This window comes from Schistocerca americana, chromosome 1 (genome assembly GCF_021461395.2).
Source record: "Schistocerca americana isolate TAMUIC-IGC-003095 chromosome 1, iqSchAmer2.1, whole genome shotgun sequence".
In the NCBI taxonomy this organism is placed as follows: Eukaryota; Metazoa; Arthropoda; class Insecta; order Orthoptera; family Acrididae; genus Schistocerca; species Schistocerca americana.
In genome coordinates, this window is record NC_060119.1 from 781,816,526 (window position 1) to 781,831,947 (window position 15,422).

At 40.8% G+C, this 15,422-nt stretch overlaps 1 protein-coding gene across 2 annotated transcripts in view; it reads left to right on the forward strand.

The window, feature by feature from the left end:
• LOC124612297 (phenylalanine--tRNA ligase beta subunit) overlaps window positions 1-15,087 on the forward strand; it is a 107,029-nt gene extending 91,942 nt beyond the window's left edge. For both annotated transcript variants that reach the window (XM_047140411.1, XM_047140419.1), the window contains 5 exons: window positions 187-394; window positions 515-595; window positions 8,461-8,671; window positions 14,471-14,632; window positions 14,810-15,087. In XM_047140411.1, coding sequence (XP_046996367.1) covers window positions 187-394; window positions 515-595; window positions 8,461-8,671; window positions 14,471-14,632; window positions 14,810-14,961 — 814 coding nt within the window. In that variant the 3' untranslated portion in view covers window positions 14,962-15,087. The remainder of the gene's footprint in view (window positions 1-186; window positions 395-514; window positions 596-8,460; window positions 8,672-14,470; window positions 14,633-14,809) is intronic.
• Window positions 15,088-15,422: the final 335 nt, after the last annotated feature.

Here is a 15,422-nt window from a genome sequence, read left to right on the forward strand (position 1 = left end):
GTTACTGCAGTATTTGAAGCATATTTAAATAATTTATTTTTGTATCCAATTGTTTATTTTCTATTTATGTCAATATTATGTTTTATAATGTAAATGGATAGGAAGTATCATAAATGCAATCTATCCATTTACATAATATTATCAACAATTGATTATTTTTGTTGTAATATTGTGTTTGTATTTCAGTCAGTCACCTAAAGACATGGCCAAACTTCTGTCAAAGATGTGCCTTGAAACAGATGTAATTTCTGATGGCAAACAGCTGAAAGTCCGAGTTCCTCCGACAAGACATGATGTCATTCATGCTTGTGATGTGTATGAAGATGTAGCAATTGCACATGGATATAACAATATTGAAAGAACTCTACCAAAAACATCCACTATTGCACAGGAGGTGAAACATTAATAAGGATCTGTGTGTGTGTGTGTGTGTGTGTGTGTGTGTGTGTGTGTGTGTGTGTGTGTGTGTGTTGGATAGCTGAGCATAATTTGATGCTTTCTGTCTGTTAAACAGTTTCCACTGAATAAACTCTCGGACCAGTTAAGGGAAAACGTTGCACAGGCTGGATTCACAGAAGCTCTCACATTTTCTCTGGTTAGTAACAATTAGTATTTACTAGATTGATTTGTGCTGTTTTGTTTAATTCACTTTGTTTGAACTACAGAAACATTACTAGCTGATACAGTTTGCTTAGCTTCATTCTCCAATATACTTCTGTATTTTAATTTGTTTGTTGTGATACACATTTTGTTGCACAGTGTATTCGGAGTAAAATGTTGATGTGTCCATTTTCCATGTAAATTAGAAGTATTGTGTAGTATTTTTGTGGTATCTTAAAGATAATAGTGCATTATGAAGTTATCAAATGTTGTAACTGTCAGTTTTCTAGTTATTGTTGTTTTACCTAAAAATGTAAGAAAATGACTACAGTTTCAGTAAATACAAATAAGAGAAGTAAATTCTAATTCTAGAATGAAATACACATCTATATGGGTGTACGTTGAAGGAAGAGTGGTTCTTCCATTTATGATACTTACTTTGAAACAATATTCTCCACTATTTGTCTGAAGATTACTGTTTGTGATAGGCTAAATAGTTACCTCTTTAACTTGTGCTTTGTCATCTGCAGAATTTATTGCTTCCCATGAAATTGCAGTTGATGTGTGGTTTGTCCATTTCTATTGTTCAAATTCCTTTGTTAGCCAGAGGATGTCAATGAAGAGCTGAGAAGTTACCCCAAAGCAGATGGGTTCATCAAACTCTTTAGTTGTTTTTCTGGTGTAGTTGTACCTGCTATATGTGGTCTCTTACCTGTTTTAAGAGGCAAGTAAACAGTACAGCATCAATGTTGGCCAGCAGATATCACAGCTTGAGTTAGTCTTGTACAACTCTGAAGGAAATGAAGTGCAGTCTGTATTGAGGTATGCGATGAAGTGAAAATATCTTGAAATATGTGAAAGTGGCCCTATAAATATTCTACATCTATACGAAGAAGACACAGAAACTTCCTTTCAAATGAAATATGGGACCATATTGAAAGGTACATTACATGGTAATTGAAAAGGAAAACACTCACTGGTGGTTTGTATACCTGAATGTATATCATCAAAACTTTCATGTGAAGTTGGTTGTAAGTTGGCCTTTAGGTTTGGTTCCTTTTTTTCCCTCTAAAGACATTCTTTTGAGTGTCTGTTATGCTCTTCATTATAATAAATTACATTCATTCATCATACAGAATAATGTACTGTTTTGGTCTTGTCATTGGTCTGAAGATTGATTTGATGACCTCTGTCCTCAGCAAGCCTCTTCATCTCTACTTGACTAATACACCCTAGGTTTACTTAAACTAGCTTACTTCATTTGATCTTAATAAGTATTTCTGTACAAATTTATGCTCACCTCTCCTACTTGCATCTCTTGCTTCTCTGATGAGTCTTATATACCTGAGGATATGTTCTACCAAGTGATCCCTTCTGTTTGTCAACTTGCACCATAAATTTATTTTTCTATTGGTCTATGTTTACAATCCTCAGCATTCTTCTATAGCACCACATTTCAGAAGTGTCAGTTTTTTTCATATCTGTACTGTTTATCCTTCACACTTCACTTCCATAAAGGGTACACTACAGACAAGTATTTTCAGAAACGACTTCCTAATACTTAAATTCCTATTTGGTCTTAACACATTTTTCTTTTTCAGAAAATCTTTTCATGCTGTTGCAGCTCTAAATTTTGTATTGGGTTTTTCTTCTGTCATCTTTAGTTATTTTGATTCCCCAAATAGGGAAAGTCATCTGTAATATGCAAAGCCAAAAGAAGAACGCATCATGAAGGAGCTAAACAAATTGGTGACAGACTTATATTCATACGGGTATCAATGGGAAATACAAGACTGTAAATGTTGGTGGCTGATGGGTGAATGTGTGATGCTGCAACAAAATTTTACCACACAACTGGCTAGGATAGTAAACGGGGCATGTTGATACCAGGGAATAACATCTTTGCGAATTTCATGCTGTATACTCAGTTGGGCAGTAAGTGTGCCTCGTAGATAGCCGCTTGAACGATATATGCAGATGTCAGCATTTGTGAGAGGATGTATAGTTAGGCTTAAAGGAGCCAATTGGAGTAGTCGGTGAACCACTCTATATTTGAATAGGAGTGATGCCACTAATCAGCAGTGTTGGCAGGAGTGGATGAACCTCAGAAGGAAGCAGTCAACCTAGACACAACAGAACATGAGAACTGAGCAATTGTCAGACAGGCACTCAGAGTCCTGGATTCATCTTTATCATCAATGCAACATGCAAATGGTGCTTCAGTGACTACAAGGACCATTAATAGGCAGCTCACAGAAAGGGGACTAATGTCATGGTGCCCCTTGCCCAGACTACCATTGACCTCTGTACACCAGCAAGCCCATTTGCAGTGCTGTCTGGCACATTTGGCCGGAAATTTCATTGACAAGGGTAGAATTGTCTTCAGTGATGAGTCCCAATTTGAACTGAGCCCTGATGACCAGCAAAGATGTGTTTGGAGATGCCCTGGACAGCGGTGGGATACCAACCTGACTGCCACCTGTCGTATGCCGTGACAGCCAGGAATGATGATCTGAGGTCCCATTTCATGTAGCAAGATCACTTTGGCCATCATTTGCAGCAGCCTTAAGTATAGTGGTATGTTGTGGATATTGCCCGTCATGGAAAGCCATCCTGAGCTTACATTTCAGCAAGATAATGCCTGCCTGCATACAGCAAAAGTTTCTACTGCTTGTCTTCATGCTTGCCAAACCCTATCTTGGTCATCAGGGTTGCTGGATTTTGCCCCAATTGAGAATGTTTGGAGCGTTATGGGCAGATGCCTCCGACCAGCTCATGATTTTGATAATATAATGCATGGTTCTCCTCAGAAGGACATCCAACCACTCTGTCAGTCAGTGCCAAGCCAAATAGCTACTTGCATAGGGGTGAGAGGTGCACTAATATGTTTATGACTTGCTCAATTTGCGAAGCACTTTCTCTTGAATAAATTATCCAATTTATCTGAATTTATAATCATTTGTTTTCCTGTGCATGTACATCACTTCTGTTGATTCCATTTGGATAATTCCTTTGTGGTGCATACCCCCCACCCCCACCATAGAGTGTTTTTTAGTATCTCATTTCCTAATTAAATTCCCTTAACATCACCTGATTTAATTTGACTATACTCCATTACCTAGTTTGTTGATTTTCATCTGTAACATCTTCTAAAGGCATTATCCATTCCATTCGACTGAGTTCCAATTCTCATGCTGTCTATGGCAGAATTATGACGCCATTGGCAAATGTCAGAGTTTTCATTTTTTTCTGCCTGAAATTCAATTCCCTTTTGAGAATTCTTTTCTTTAGTGCTTGTTCAAAGCACAGATTACATAATTTAGGGAAGAAGATACAACACTGTTTTACTGCCTTCTCAACTGCTGCTTTCTTTTCATATTCTTCAACTCCCATTAATTCAATCTGCTCGCGCACACACACACACATATCCATCCGCACATACACAGACACAAGTAGACATGTGTCTGTGTATGTGCGGATGGATATGTGTGTGTGTGCGAGTGTGTACCTGTTCTTTTTTCCCCCTAAGGTAAGTCTTTCTGCTCCCGGGATTGGAATGACTCCTTACCCTCTCCCTTAAAACCCACATCCTTTTCGTCTTTCCCTCTCCATCCCTCTTTCCTGACGAAGCAACCGTTGGTTGCAAAAGCTTGAATTTTGTGTGTATGTTTGTGATTGTTTGTCTATCGACCTGCCAGCACTTTCGTTTGGTAAGTCACATCATCTTTGTTATATCTGTGTGTGTGTGAAGTTTCTTGTTCCTTAACATCAATGTTTCTTACTGCCATTCATCTTAATTTTGTGTTATTATGTTGCATAAGAGGTAATTATAGATCAGTTCTACATTTTACTTAACCTGAAAGCAATATTACCTGTGGATGTTGTTCACAGGATTTTGCACTAAATCCCTACAGATGTGGTCTCTACCTGTTAGCAATTTTTTGCTCACCTAGTAAACAGCATGTGTTCCATTATAAACTAAGAATTCTTGTATTGTCTTTTAAGCATTCTTGTATTATCTTCCAAACCTGTTATGACCTGCTCTCCCACCTCATCAGCTGAACATGACGACTTATTTCCCACTCATCAACTGAACATGGTCATGGTATGTCTCTTTTAGAAACTCATTAAACTGTGATATATATTTCAGAGGTGATGTTGTAAATGATAAAATATAATGGTATATCAACAGTGCAAGAAAAGATAGATTGCCTACTTACCGTAAAGAAGACACGTCAACTTGCTGACCCGCACAATTAAAAGACACTCACATGTAGCGTTTGGCCACAGCCTATGGCAGTAAAAACAAACACACACACACACACACACACACACACACACACACAAGCAAGCATGCCTCATTTTCAGCATCTCGGGCCAGAATGCAACATCGTGTGGTATGCAAGCAGCAGCCTTGAGGGGGGTGGGGAAGTGGAAGGGATAGTAGTGTGCAGGTGGGAAGAAAGACAAATGCTGTCTGGTGGAGTGTACAGAGACTAGACGCCAACAGGCGCCGTGTCAGGAGGTTGTGGGCAGGGATGTGGGGAAAACAGGAACAAAAAATGAAGAGCGGGGAATGATGGGCGGAGACAAGAATGGGGAGTAGATGATAGGACATAATGGGTGGAAACTGTTGGGTGGTGGGTGCAGGGACTGTATTGTACCGTAGATGGAGGCTAGGATAATTACGGGAGTGGAGAATGTGTTGTAAGGATAACTCCCATCTGTGCAGTTCAGAAAAGCTGATCGATGAGGGTAAGATCCAGATGGTCTGGATAGTGAAGCAGCCATTAAAATCAAGTGTGTTATGTTCAGCTGCATGTTGTGCCATAGAGTAGTCTACTTCACTCTTGACCACAGTTTGATGCTGGCGGTTCATGCTAGTGGACAGCTGGTTGGTAATCATACCAATATAAAAATGTGTACAAGGACTTCAGCAGAGCTGGTAAATGACATGGCTGCTTTCACAGGTGGCCCGGCCCCTGATACGGTACGATAAACCTGTGACAGGACTGGAATGGGAAGTGCTGGGTGTGTCACTTGGGCAGGATTTGCACCTGGGTCTCCCACAGGGATACGACATTTTTGGCAGTGTGTTGGGAATGGGAGTAACATAGGGATGGACTAGGATGTTGTGGAGGTTGGGTGGGTGAAGGAACATCACTTTAGGAGGTGTGGGAAGTATCTTGGGTAATACGCCCCTCATTCAAGGCATGATGATAGGTAATCAAAGCCCTGGCAAAGGATGTGGTTCAGTTGTTCCAGTCCCGGTGACACTCGCTTGTGGCTGGTTTTTGGGGGTGGTGGGAGGTTTGCGTTTTGTGAGGGGAAATGGCACGGGATAGCTGTTTGCAGGCTAGGTCTGGGGGATAATGCCTGTCTGTGAAGGCATCGGTGATACTGAGCAAGGGAGTTTTTGTCACTGCAGATATGCCATCCATGGGTAGCCAGGTTAAATGGGAGGGATATTTTGGTGTGAAAGGAATGACAGCTGTCAAAATGCAGATGCTGTTGGTGGGTTTAATGTGGACAGAGATGGAGATGGAGCCATCAGAGAGGAGGAGGTCAACATTTAGGAAGGTGGCACACTGGGTTGAGGAGGACCATCTGAAGCAGATGGAAGAGATGGTGTTAAGGTTGTGAAGGAACAAAGATAGGGTGTTTGGGTCCTGGGTCCAAATCATGAAGAGATCATCAATGAACTTGAACCAGACTAGGGGTTTGGTGTTTTGGGGGGCTAAGAAGGTCTTCCTCTAGGTGGCCCATAAAAAGTTGGCTTAGGAGGGTGCCGTGTGTGTGCCCATGGCTGTGCCACAGATTTATTTACATATCTTCCCTTCAAGTAGAAGTAGTTGTGGGTTAGGAAGAAGTTAGTAACTAACAACTTAACCAGATCCTACGCCAGGGCTTAGATTACCTATCATCGTGCTCTGAAATGAGGGACATCCTATCTGTGGTACTTCCCACCCCTCCTAAAGTGATGTTCCTTCGCCACCCAACATCCACAACTTCCTAGTCCATCTCTATGCTACTCCCAATCCCAACCCACTGCCACAAAGGTCGTATCCCTGTAGAAGACCCAGGTGCAAAACCTGCCCAATCCAGCCACCCAACACTTACTATTCCAGTTCTTTCACAGTTTTATCTTACGCCATCAGGGGCTGAGGCACCTGTGAAAGCAGCCATGTCATTTACCAGCTCTGCTGTAATCGTTGCAAAGCATTTTATATTGGTATGATTACCAACCAGCTGTCCACCAGCATGAATGGCCACTGCCAAATTGTGGCCAACAGCAAAGTAGACCACCTTGTGGCCCAACATGCAGCTCAGCATAGCACTCTTGATTTCAATGGCTGCTTCACAACCTGAGCCATCGGGATCCTACCCTCCACGAGCAGCTTTTCTGAACTGCACAGATAGGAGTTATCCTTACAACACATTCTCCATTCCTGTAATTATCGTGGTCTCTACCTACAATAGCGTACTGTCCCCACACCCTCCACCCAACAGTTTCCACCCCCTATGTCCTATCATCTCCTTCCCATTCTTGTCTCCCACCCTGTTTACTTGCAGCCTTCTGCCAGTGAATCCGCCCATCTTTCCCCACTCCTCTCACTTTTTGTTCTCTTCTTCACCCCACCTCCCTGCCACACTACATCCTGACGCTGCACGTTTTGGAGTCTAGTCCCTGCACACTCCACCAAATGATGCTCATCTTTCTCCCCAACTGTACACTACTATCCCTTCCCTACCCTCTCCAGATTGCTGCTTCCATCCCACATGATGTTGCATTCTGGCCCGGGATACTGGAAAGGTGAGGCATTCTTGCTTTTTTGTGTGTGTGTGTGTGTGTGTGTGTGTGTTTTTTTGACGAAAGCTACATGTGAGTGCCTTTCAATTGTGCCTGTTTGCAACTTGATGTGTCTTCTTTACAGTAAGTAGCATTTCCAACCTGGAGTTTTCATTATTTGGAAATATATTGGCAGTGGTGTTAATATACAAGTGGGCAGATAGTGTAGCAGTACTGTTCACACTGGAATGTGGCCGACCCATGATATGAACTTCCACAGATTAATATTCTTCCTTTAGATGTGTATTTGCAGAAGAAATTGTCAATTTTCAGTTTCTGTGTTTTACCGTTATTTTTGCTGGGTGTCAGTTACTTTTATCAGAACAAATTACTATAATACAAAACATTCTCTGGTGGTTTATTGTTTGAGTTGCATTGTAAATGTAGCTGAGAAACTGGATTTGATATTACCTGTTGTTTTAATATGGAGAAATATTTCTGAGAATAAAGTTCCCTCCTCGTGGGACATTACAATTTAAATATGGAAGTCGCTCATTAATTTATGTAATTTACATCACTAAATCTCACCATTCACAAGTTTTCAGAAATATATACTTTTTTTCCAATTCAGTTTCAGGCAATGTTTGAAACTAAAGTACATAACCATCATGTCAACCAATGACTACATGATCTGCCTACATCCTCAAACCAAATTTCCAAATGTTACTATTTAGGAGAAAAAATGTTCAAACCTGCATAAGGCCATCCTGATTTAGGTTTTCTGTGATTTCCCTAAGTCGCTTCAAGCAGATGTTGAGATGGTTCCTTCGAAAGGACACGGCTGACGTCCTTCCATAATTCACTGACCTCGCTGTTTGGTAGCCACTCTCAAATCGATCAGCCAACCAATCCAAATGTTGCTGTACCTGTATGGTTTTGTAGGAATCAGTTGTACTGTATAATACACAATTTTCTGTAAACTTAACCTACAGTTTACCAGTTCAGTTAATATGCAACAAAAATCTCTTCTTACAGTTTAATTGTAACTATCATTAATTATTTTCTTCTAGTGTGCTCGAGATGATGTATCATCAAAACTTGGACTAGATTTGAAGAATGTTCGAGCAGTACACATTTCAAATCCGAAGACCTTGGAGTTCCAAGTGGCCAGAACCACCCTCATTTCTGGATTGCTGAAGACACTTGCTGCAAATAAAAAAATGCCTCTCCCTATGAAGCTGTTTGAGGTGTCTGACGTAGTGCTGAAAGATGAAACCTCCGGTACACTTTTGAATTCTAGTATAATTTTCTAATGTGCATGAGGCTGAATAATATCTCTGACATAGTAGTTATGTTTCTAATATATGTTTTATAATTTATCTAAGTGTTGTATAAGAGGCATTCAAATGAAACCCGGTCACTAGCGTAAAGTAATGGTAACAATTTTATTAACTCAAAAATGTAGTTATACACAGTACATATACTCAAAAATAATTGCCAAAACTGTTGGCACATTTATCCCATTGCGACACTAGCTGGTCGATTCCATTCTTGAAGAAGCTAGTAGACTGCATTCAGATCCAACCTGGACCCAGTCACACACTTCATCGTCCGTTCTGAATTGATGTCCTCGAATAGCTTGTGTTAGAGGTCCAAACACATGAAAGTCACACGGTGAAAGGTTGGGACTGTACGATGGATATTCCAGCATTTCCCAACGAAACTGCTGCAATGTCATCTTCACCGCATTGGCCGTATGTGGGCGGGCATTATCATGCAGGAGGATAATGCCATTGGACAACATGCCTCGGTTTTTCGACTTGATGTCTTGTCTAAGGCTCTGTAAAGTGGCTTGATAATGCTGGGCATTGATGGTGTTTCCCCGTTCCAGGAAGTCGACAAGCAGTGGGCCCTTATGGTCAGAAAGGGAGGACATCATGACCTTATCAGAACTGGTGTGCATGGCCTTTGATTTCTTTGGAGGTGGTGAAGTTGCATGTTTCCACTGCTTGCTGTGACGCTTGATTTCCTGTTCAAAATGGTAACACCATCTTTCGTCACCTGTGACAATGTGCGACAGAACGCCGCATTCCTTCTCATGAGAACTTTGCAGATGAGTCAAAGACAACACCATTCAAGTATTGCGCTGTTTGGCGGTCAGTTGGTGGGGAACCCACTGCTCACAGATTTTTTGAAAGTTCAAGTGTTGATGCATTATGGTGTGGCTGGTGCCTGTGCTAGTACCCAGTAACCAATGGACCCCATCCACAGTGATGCTGTGGTTGTCCAATACTAAAGCATTCACTTCCACGACCATTTACACTGTGATGATACAACGAGCTTGTCCACGACGAGCTTCATCTTCCAGTGACTCGCACCCCTCATGGAATCATTTGTGCCATTCCACAACACTTGAATGACTCAGACTGTATTCACGGTACACAGCCTTCATCTGTCGATACATTTCACAGCCTCCAACTCCCTCCACTGCCAAAAATCGAATCACACCTCATTGTTCCTGCTTACACACCTGCATGTTCAGTAGTGGACGATAACTTGTGTGACCACCTTCTCTTCGGCGTGAAACCACACTGGTACTATGCAACATCAAACAGTGCGCACATGTCAGTCTCTCTGCCAATAGATGGCGCCACCATACCCACAGTTACGTGGTGCTATCTTTCGTGTAAGGCAAAGGTAGATGCACTGACCAGGTTTCATTTGAGTGAATCGCATTTACTATTGTAATGATTTCACTGAATCCTTATGAGCATTGAGGAAACACTTCACACAAGTAAAGAACTGGGCATTCTCTACCTGTATGCATGTGAAGCTTACTACATCGAGATAAGGAAAACATACTCCATAGTTTTTTGTTAATCTGTTTCTAAATGAAACTGTGGTGTATTTTCTGTTGTTGTGAGATATACACTTCTGGCCATTAAAATTGCTGCACGACGAAGACGACGTGCTACAGACGTGAAATTAAACCGACAGGAAGAAGATTTTGTGATATGCAAATGATTAGCTTCTCAGAGCATTCACATAAGGTTGGCGCTGGTGGCGACACCTACGACATGAGGAAAGTTTCCAACCAATTTTTCATACACAAACAGCAGTTGACCGGCGTTGCCTGGTGAAACGTTGTTGTGATGCCTCGTGTAAGGAGGAGAAATGCATACCATCACGTTTCCAACTTTGATAAAGGTCGGATTGTAGCCTATCGCGTTTGCGGTTTACTGTATCGCGACATTACTGCTCGCGTTGGTCGAGATCCAATGACTGTTAACAGAATATGGAATTGGTAGGTTCAGGAGGGCAATACGGAACGCCATGCTGGATCCCAATGGCCTCGTATCACTAGCAGTCGAGATGACAGGCATCTTATCCGCATGGCTGTAACAGATCGTGCAGCCATGTCTCGATCCCTGAGTCAACAGATGGGGACATTTGCAAGACGACAACCATCTGCACGAACAGTTCGATGGCGTTTGCAGCAGCATGGACTATCAGCTCGGAGACCATGGAGACCAAGGCTGCGGTTACCCTCGACACTGCATCACAGACAGGAGTGCGTGCGATGTTGTACTCAACGACAAACCTGGATGCGTGAATATCAAAACGTCATTTTTTCGGATGAATCCATGTTCTGTTTACAGCATCATGATGGTCACATCCGTGTTTGGCGACATTGCGGTGAACGCACATTGGAAGCGTGTATTCGTCATCGCCATACTGGCGTATCATCTGGCGTGATGGTATGGGGTGCCATTGGTTACACATCTCCGTCACCTCTTGTTCGCACTGATGGCACTTTGAACAGTGGACGTTACATTTCAGATGTGTTACGACCCTTGGCACTGCCCTTCAGTCGATCCCTGCGAAACCCTACATTTTAGCAGGATAATGCATGACCGCATGTTGCAGGTCCTGTACAGGCCTTTCTGGATACAGAAAATGTTCGACTGCTGCCATGGCCAGCACATTCTCCAGATGTCTCACCATTTGAAAACGTCTGGTCAATGGTGGCCGAGCAACTGGCTCGTCACAATATGCCAGTCACTACTCTTGATGAACTGTAGTATCATGTTGAAGCTGCATGGGCAGCTGTACCTATACATGCCATCCAAGCTCTGTTTGACTCAATGCCCAGTCGTATCAAGGCCATTATTACAGCCAGAGGTGGTTGTTCTGGGTACTGATTTCTCAAGATCTATGCACCCAAATTGCGTGAAAATGTAATCACATGTCAGTTCTAGTATAATATATTTGCCCAATGAATACCCGTTTATCATCTGCATTTCTTCTTGGTGTAGCAGTTTTAATGGCCAGTAGTGTAACTCCCTACTAAGATGACTTGGTGGATAATGAAAACGAAATTAGATGATGTGCCAATTCACAAAGAAAGTGCCTGCAAACACATGGCATGAAACAGTTTCATAGCATTACTTTCACACAGTTACAGTCTCTTCTTGCTAAAGTAATGATAAATAAAGTGTATGCTAAAGATTGATGTGGCACTGTGAACTACCATTTGAAAGAAAGGCATCTAAAGTCAGTCTCTGCTATTATTAAGATAAATTTTTAATGCTGCCAGAAGATAAAAATGTCACTGCCATTAAAAAGACAGAAAAGTTATCAGTCCAGCAAATCTCCAATATAGAATGATATTGTGAAACATATTGAGAATAAACATGAAGTTTCATTGTCTCTTGTAATTACACTGCCTCACAAAATTGTGAAGCACCCTGAATAGGAGGAAGAAATGCAATGAAACCTCACAGATTGAGAGAGTATCAGTTTTATTTCAGTGATTACAATAACAAGTCAAATTTACAAAGAACTTGGCAGTCTGAGCAGTCCACTTATCAGTATGACATTGTATCCCCTCTGGTCTGGATGCATACAATAATTCGCTTGAAAGGATGTCATAGAGTCATTGTATTCTCTCCTGTGGCAGTCTGGTCCACAGCTGTTGTAACTGGTTCTTGATATCCTGGATATTGGCACTGGGATGGTGTTAACATCTGAGCAGGTCCCACACATATTCTAGTGTGGACAGATTTGGGAATCTTCCTGGCCACAGATTACCTCTACATCATGCAGACAACAGCCTGGAACTGAAGTCATACCTGATGGCTCACCACATCATGATGCAAGGAGTAACACCGCAGTGTCCCTCCAAAACATTGGACGAATGGGGCCTCTCCTTATGCTGCTGCTGTACTCACAAACGATGGTCATCTGGGGTATTGCAGATCTGCAGTTCATCCCCGAACACAGTGTGATGCCGTTCACCAGCAGTTCATGCTTCATGGCCACAGCACCATTCCAAATGCAGCTATTTATGTTACAGTGTAAGCAGCAGCCTATGCCTGGGATGGTAATTCCATAGCCCAGCTGCTGCTAGTCTCTGACCAATATTGCAAAGCATCCATTATTTCTGTGGGATATCGTATGCAGATGTGAAGGGGTTATTGATGTGCTTGGTGCACAATACAGTGATCCTCCCTTTTTGGGTCAGATGTGATTGACTGGAAGCATAAGTACGTCGTGCAATCTAACACTGGGCCATCGAGCAGGCGGTCAAAAGGAGACCCATTTCATACTCTTGTCAGGTGGTAATAACGCAGTGTCACACAAGTATGCGACATCTCCATGTTCTTCACAGTGATCACTCAACATCTGATGTTCGTGGCTCTTATTTACCCTGACAGGCCTGGTAACAACACTGAGCATGAGCAACACCAATGTACTCTTGAGATAAATAGAATGATTTTCATTTATACAGGCACTGTGATGAAGGCGAAAAGTAGGAGACGAGAGAAGCACAGGTGAAGTCTTCCTACAGTACTGATAATTTATGAAGCTGGATGGAGGGAAGAAGTTGTGTTGATTATGATATAAAGGGAAATAATAGTAGAAGTATGAAAGATTGGCTGGAAGATAAATCGGAATTGAGTTGCTGGTCATACAAAAATAGAATTAACTTTGGAGTAGACCCGCAGTGTTCAATGTGAAACTTTTCTGTGGTGCCTTTTATTGAAATGTCATCACACTGAATCCAAGATGAAATTCACTTAGCATAAAATATACATCTCAGCCTGCTAAGTAATTGCATCAGGAACATTTAAAAAGGACAGGAAATGGGATTTAAAACTATCAGTATTCCATGTTGTCAGTTTTCATATGTCTTGGCCTCGCAACAGTATTTGAAGTTATGACTAAAAAAAGAGATACAAATTTATGCTTTAGCCTGCTCTTCAGCCCATTTCTGTCTTTTTGTGTATATCAACAAATAATAACTACAAATGGTGTGCATTTATTTCTTGACATACATAAATTTATTTGAACTACTAGTCCTGTGTTCGCATAAATTTTGCCATGTAGAAAAGAATCTTGTCATAAATTACATATTGATTTGCTACATTGTCACTCCCTCTGTTTTGTCACCTGTGTGTCTTGATTCTGTATTTTAAAACACACACACACACACACACACACACACACACACACACACACACCATACCATAAACCATTGTTGTGAGACACAGGCACTGAAAGGAGCATCTTGTTTGTGTATGCTATGGAATGAAATTCATCTACTGTGAACACCACTAGCACTACAAAGTTGGTTTCCACTTCATGATGTATTTGTATTGAAAACTTTGGATAGTCTTTTTAAAGTCTGCAGTTTACGGATTTGTGTTACTATAAAGGAAACTGCAAAGTAAACAGGCATTTTGTGCTAAGCTGAAATGTCTCTCTGGTGCAAGTGACTTAATTGAGTGTTTCTCCAGCATGTTCAAAATACATGATATAACTTTTTTCAGAGTTGTTAAATAATGTTATTTTGCTAAAATCTGACATGTAAGACCAAGTAAGAATGTAGGTGACTTCTTTCTGATATTGATAGTGCTATTAGATGCAGTTGTACAGTTTAGAGACAAAGGAAGTAACAGTTTCAAATTTTACAAGATCATTTGGACTGTAATACATATTTTCTGTATTATCTTTTACATTTTGATGTTTAATGTGTTGCAGTAGCATTAGTTTAAAATTTACGTGTCTTATTCTCAGAGGTAGGTGCTAGAAATGAAAGGCGGCTTTGTGCTGTATACTCCAATAAAAATTCAGGATTCGAAATAATTCATGGTCTTTTGGACCGGGTAATGCAGTTATTAGAAGTACCATGGGATTTGCATAAATCTGGAGTGGGATATCATCTGAAAGCAGCTGATGGTGAGTTTGCTTTATGTTTTGTCAATTAAATTTGTCCAGCTTGTCCCTTTTAAAATTATTTTTTACTTCGTTGTTGTTCTTTTCATCGTTTCAAATACATCATAAAAGATAAAACTAGTTTTGCATTGCTTTATTACAAAATAGTCTTGTGATTTCCAGTGTGTGTGTGTGTTTCAGATCCCTCATTTTTCCCAAAGAGATGTGCTCAGGTAATTGTCAATGGAAACATCATTGGAAAACTGGGCATCTTACATCCTGATGTAACAACGAAATTTGAATTGACACTACCTGTATCATGTCTAGAGATGAATGTAGAACCATTTTTATGACATCAAAGATGGTCCAGTAAGATCACTGCAATTTTACAGTGATTCCTTACTGCATATTATCTGATAAGTGATATACATTATTCTGTTATTTATATTTGGTAAATAAAAGAGTCCAGATACTTTTAACTTATGTTTCTTTATGTCCTCTGTACTGATGTGCCCTGAAACTTTACACATAAATCTGTACTTTAAGATTTTTATCTCGGATCTCTCTCAAAATAGGTTGTTGAGAGATTCATCATTCTCTTTATACACTATATCATTGTCACACTTTTCTCCATTTGTAAAGCACATTGGTATTAAAGCCTAAATTTTTGTATTACCCTTTTTACATCAGTGTAGTGGAAATAAGTCCCTCTCAGAATAAGTTGGTTCTTTGTCTTTTAGGTGTACTAAGTAACTAAGAAATGTCTCAAAACTTATCAACAATATTACAAAACAACGTATCTCATTTCAATTAG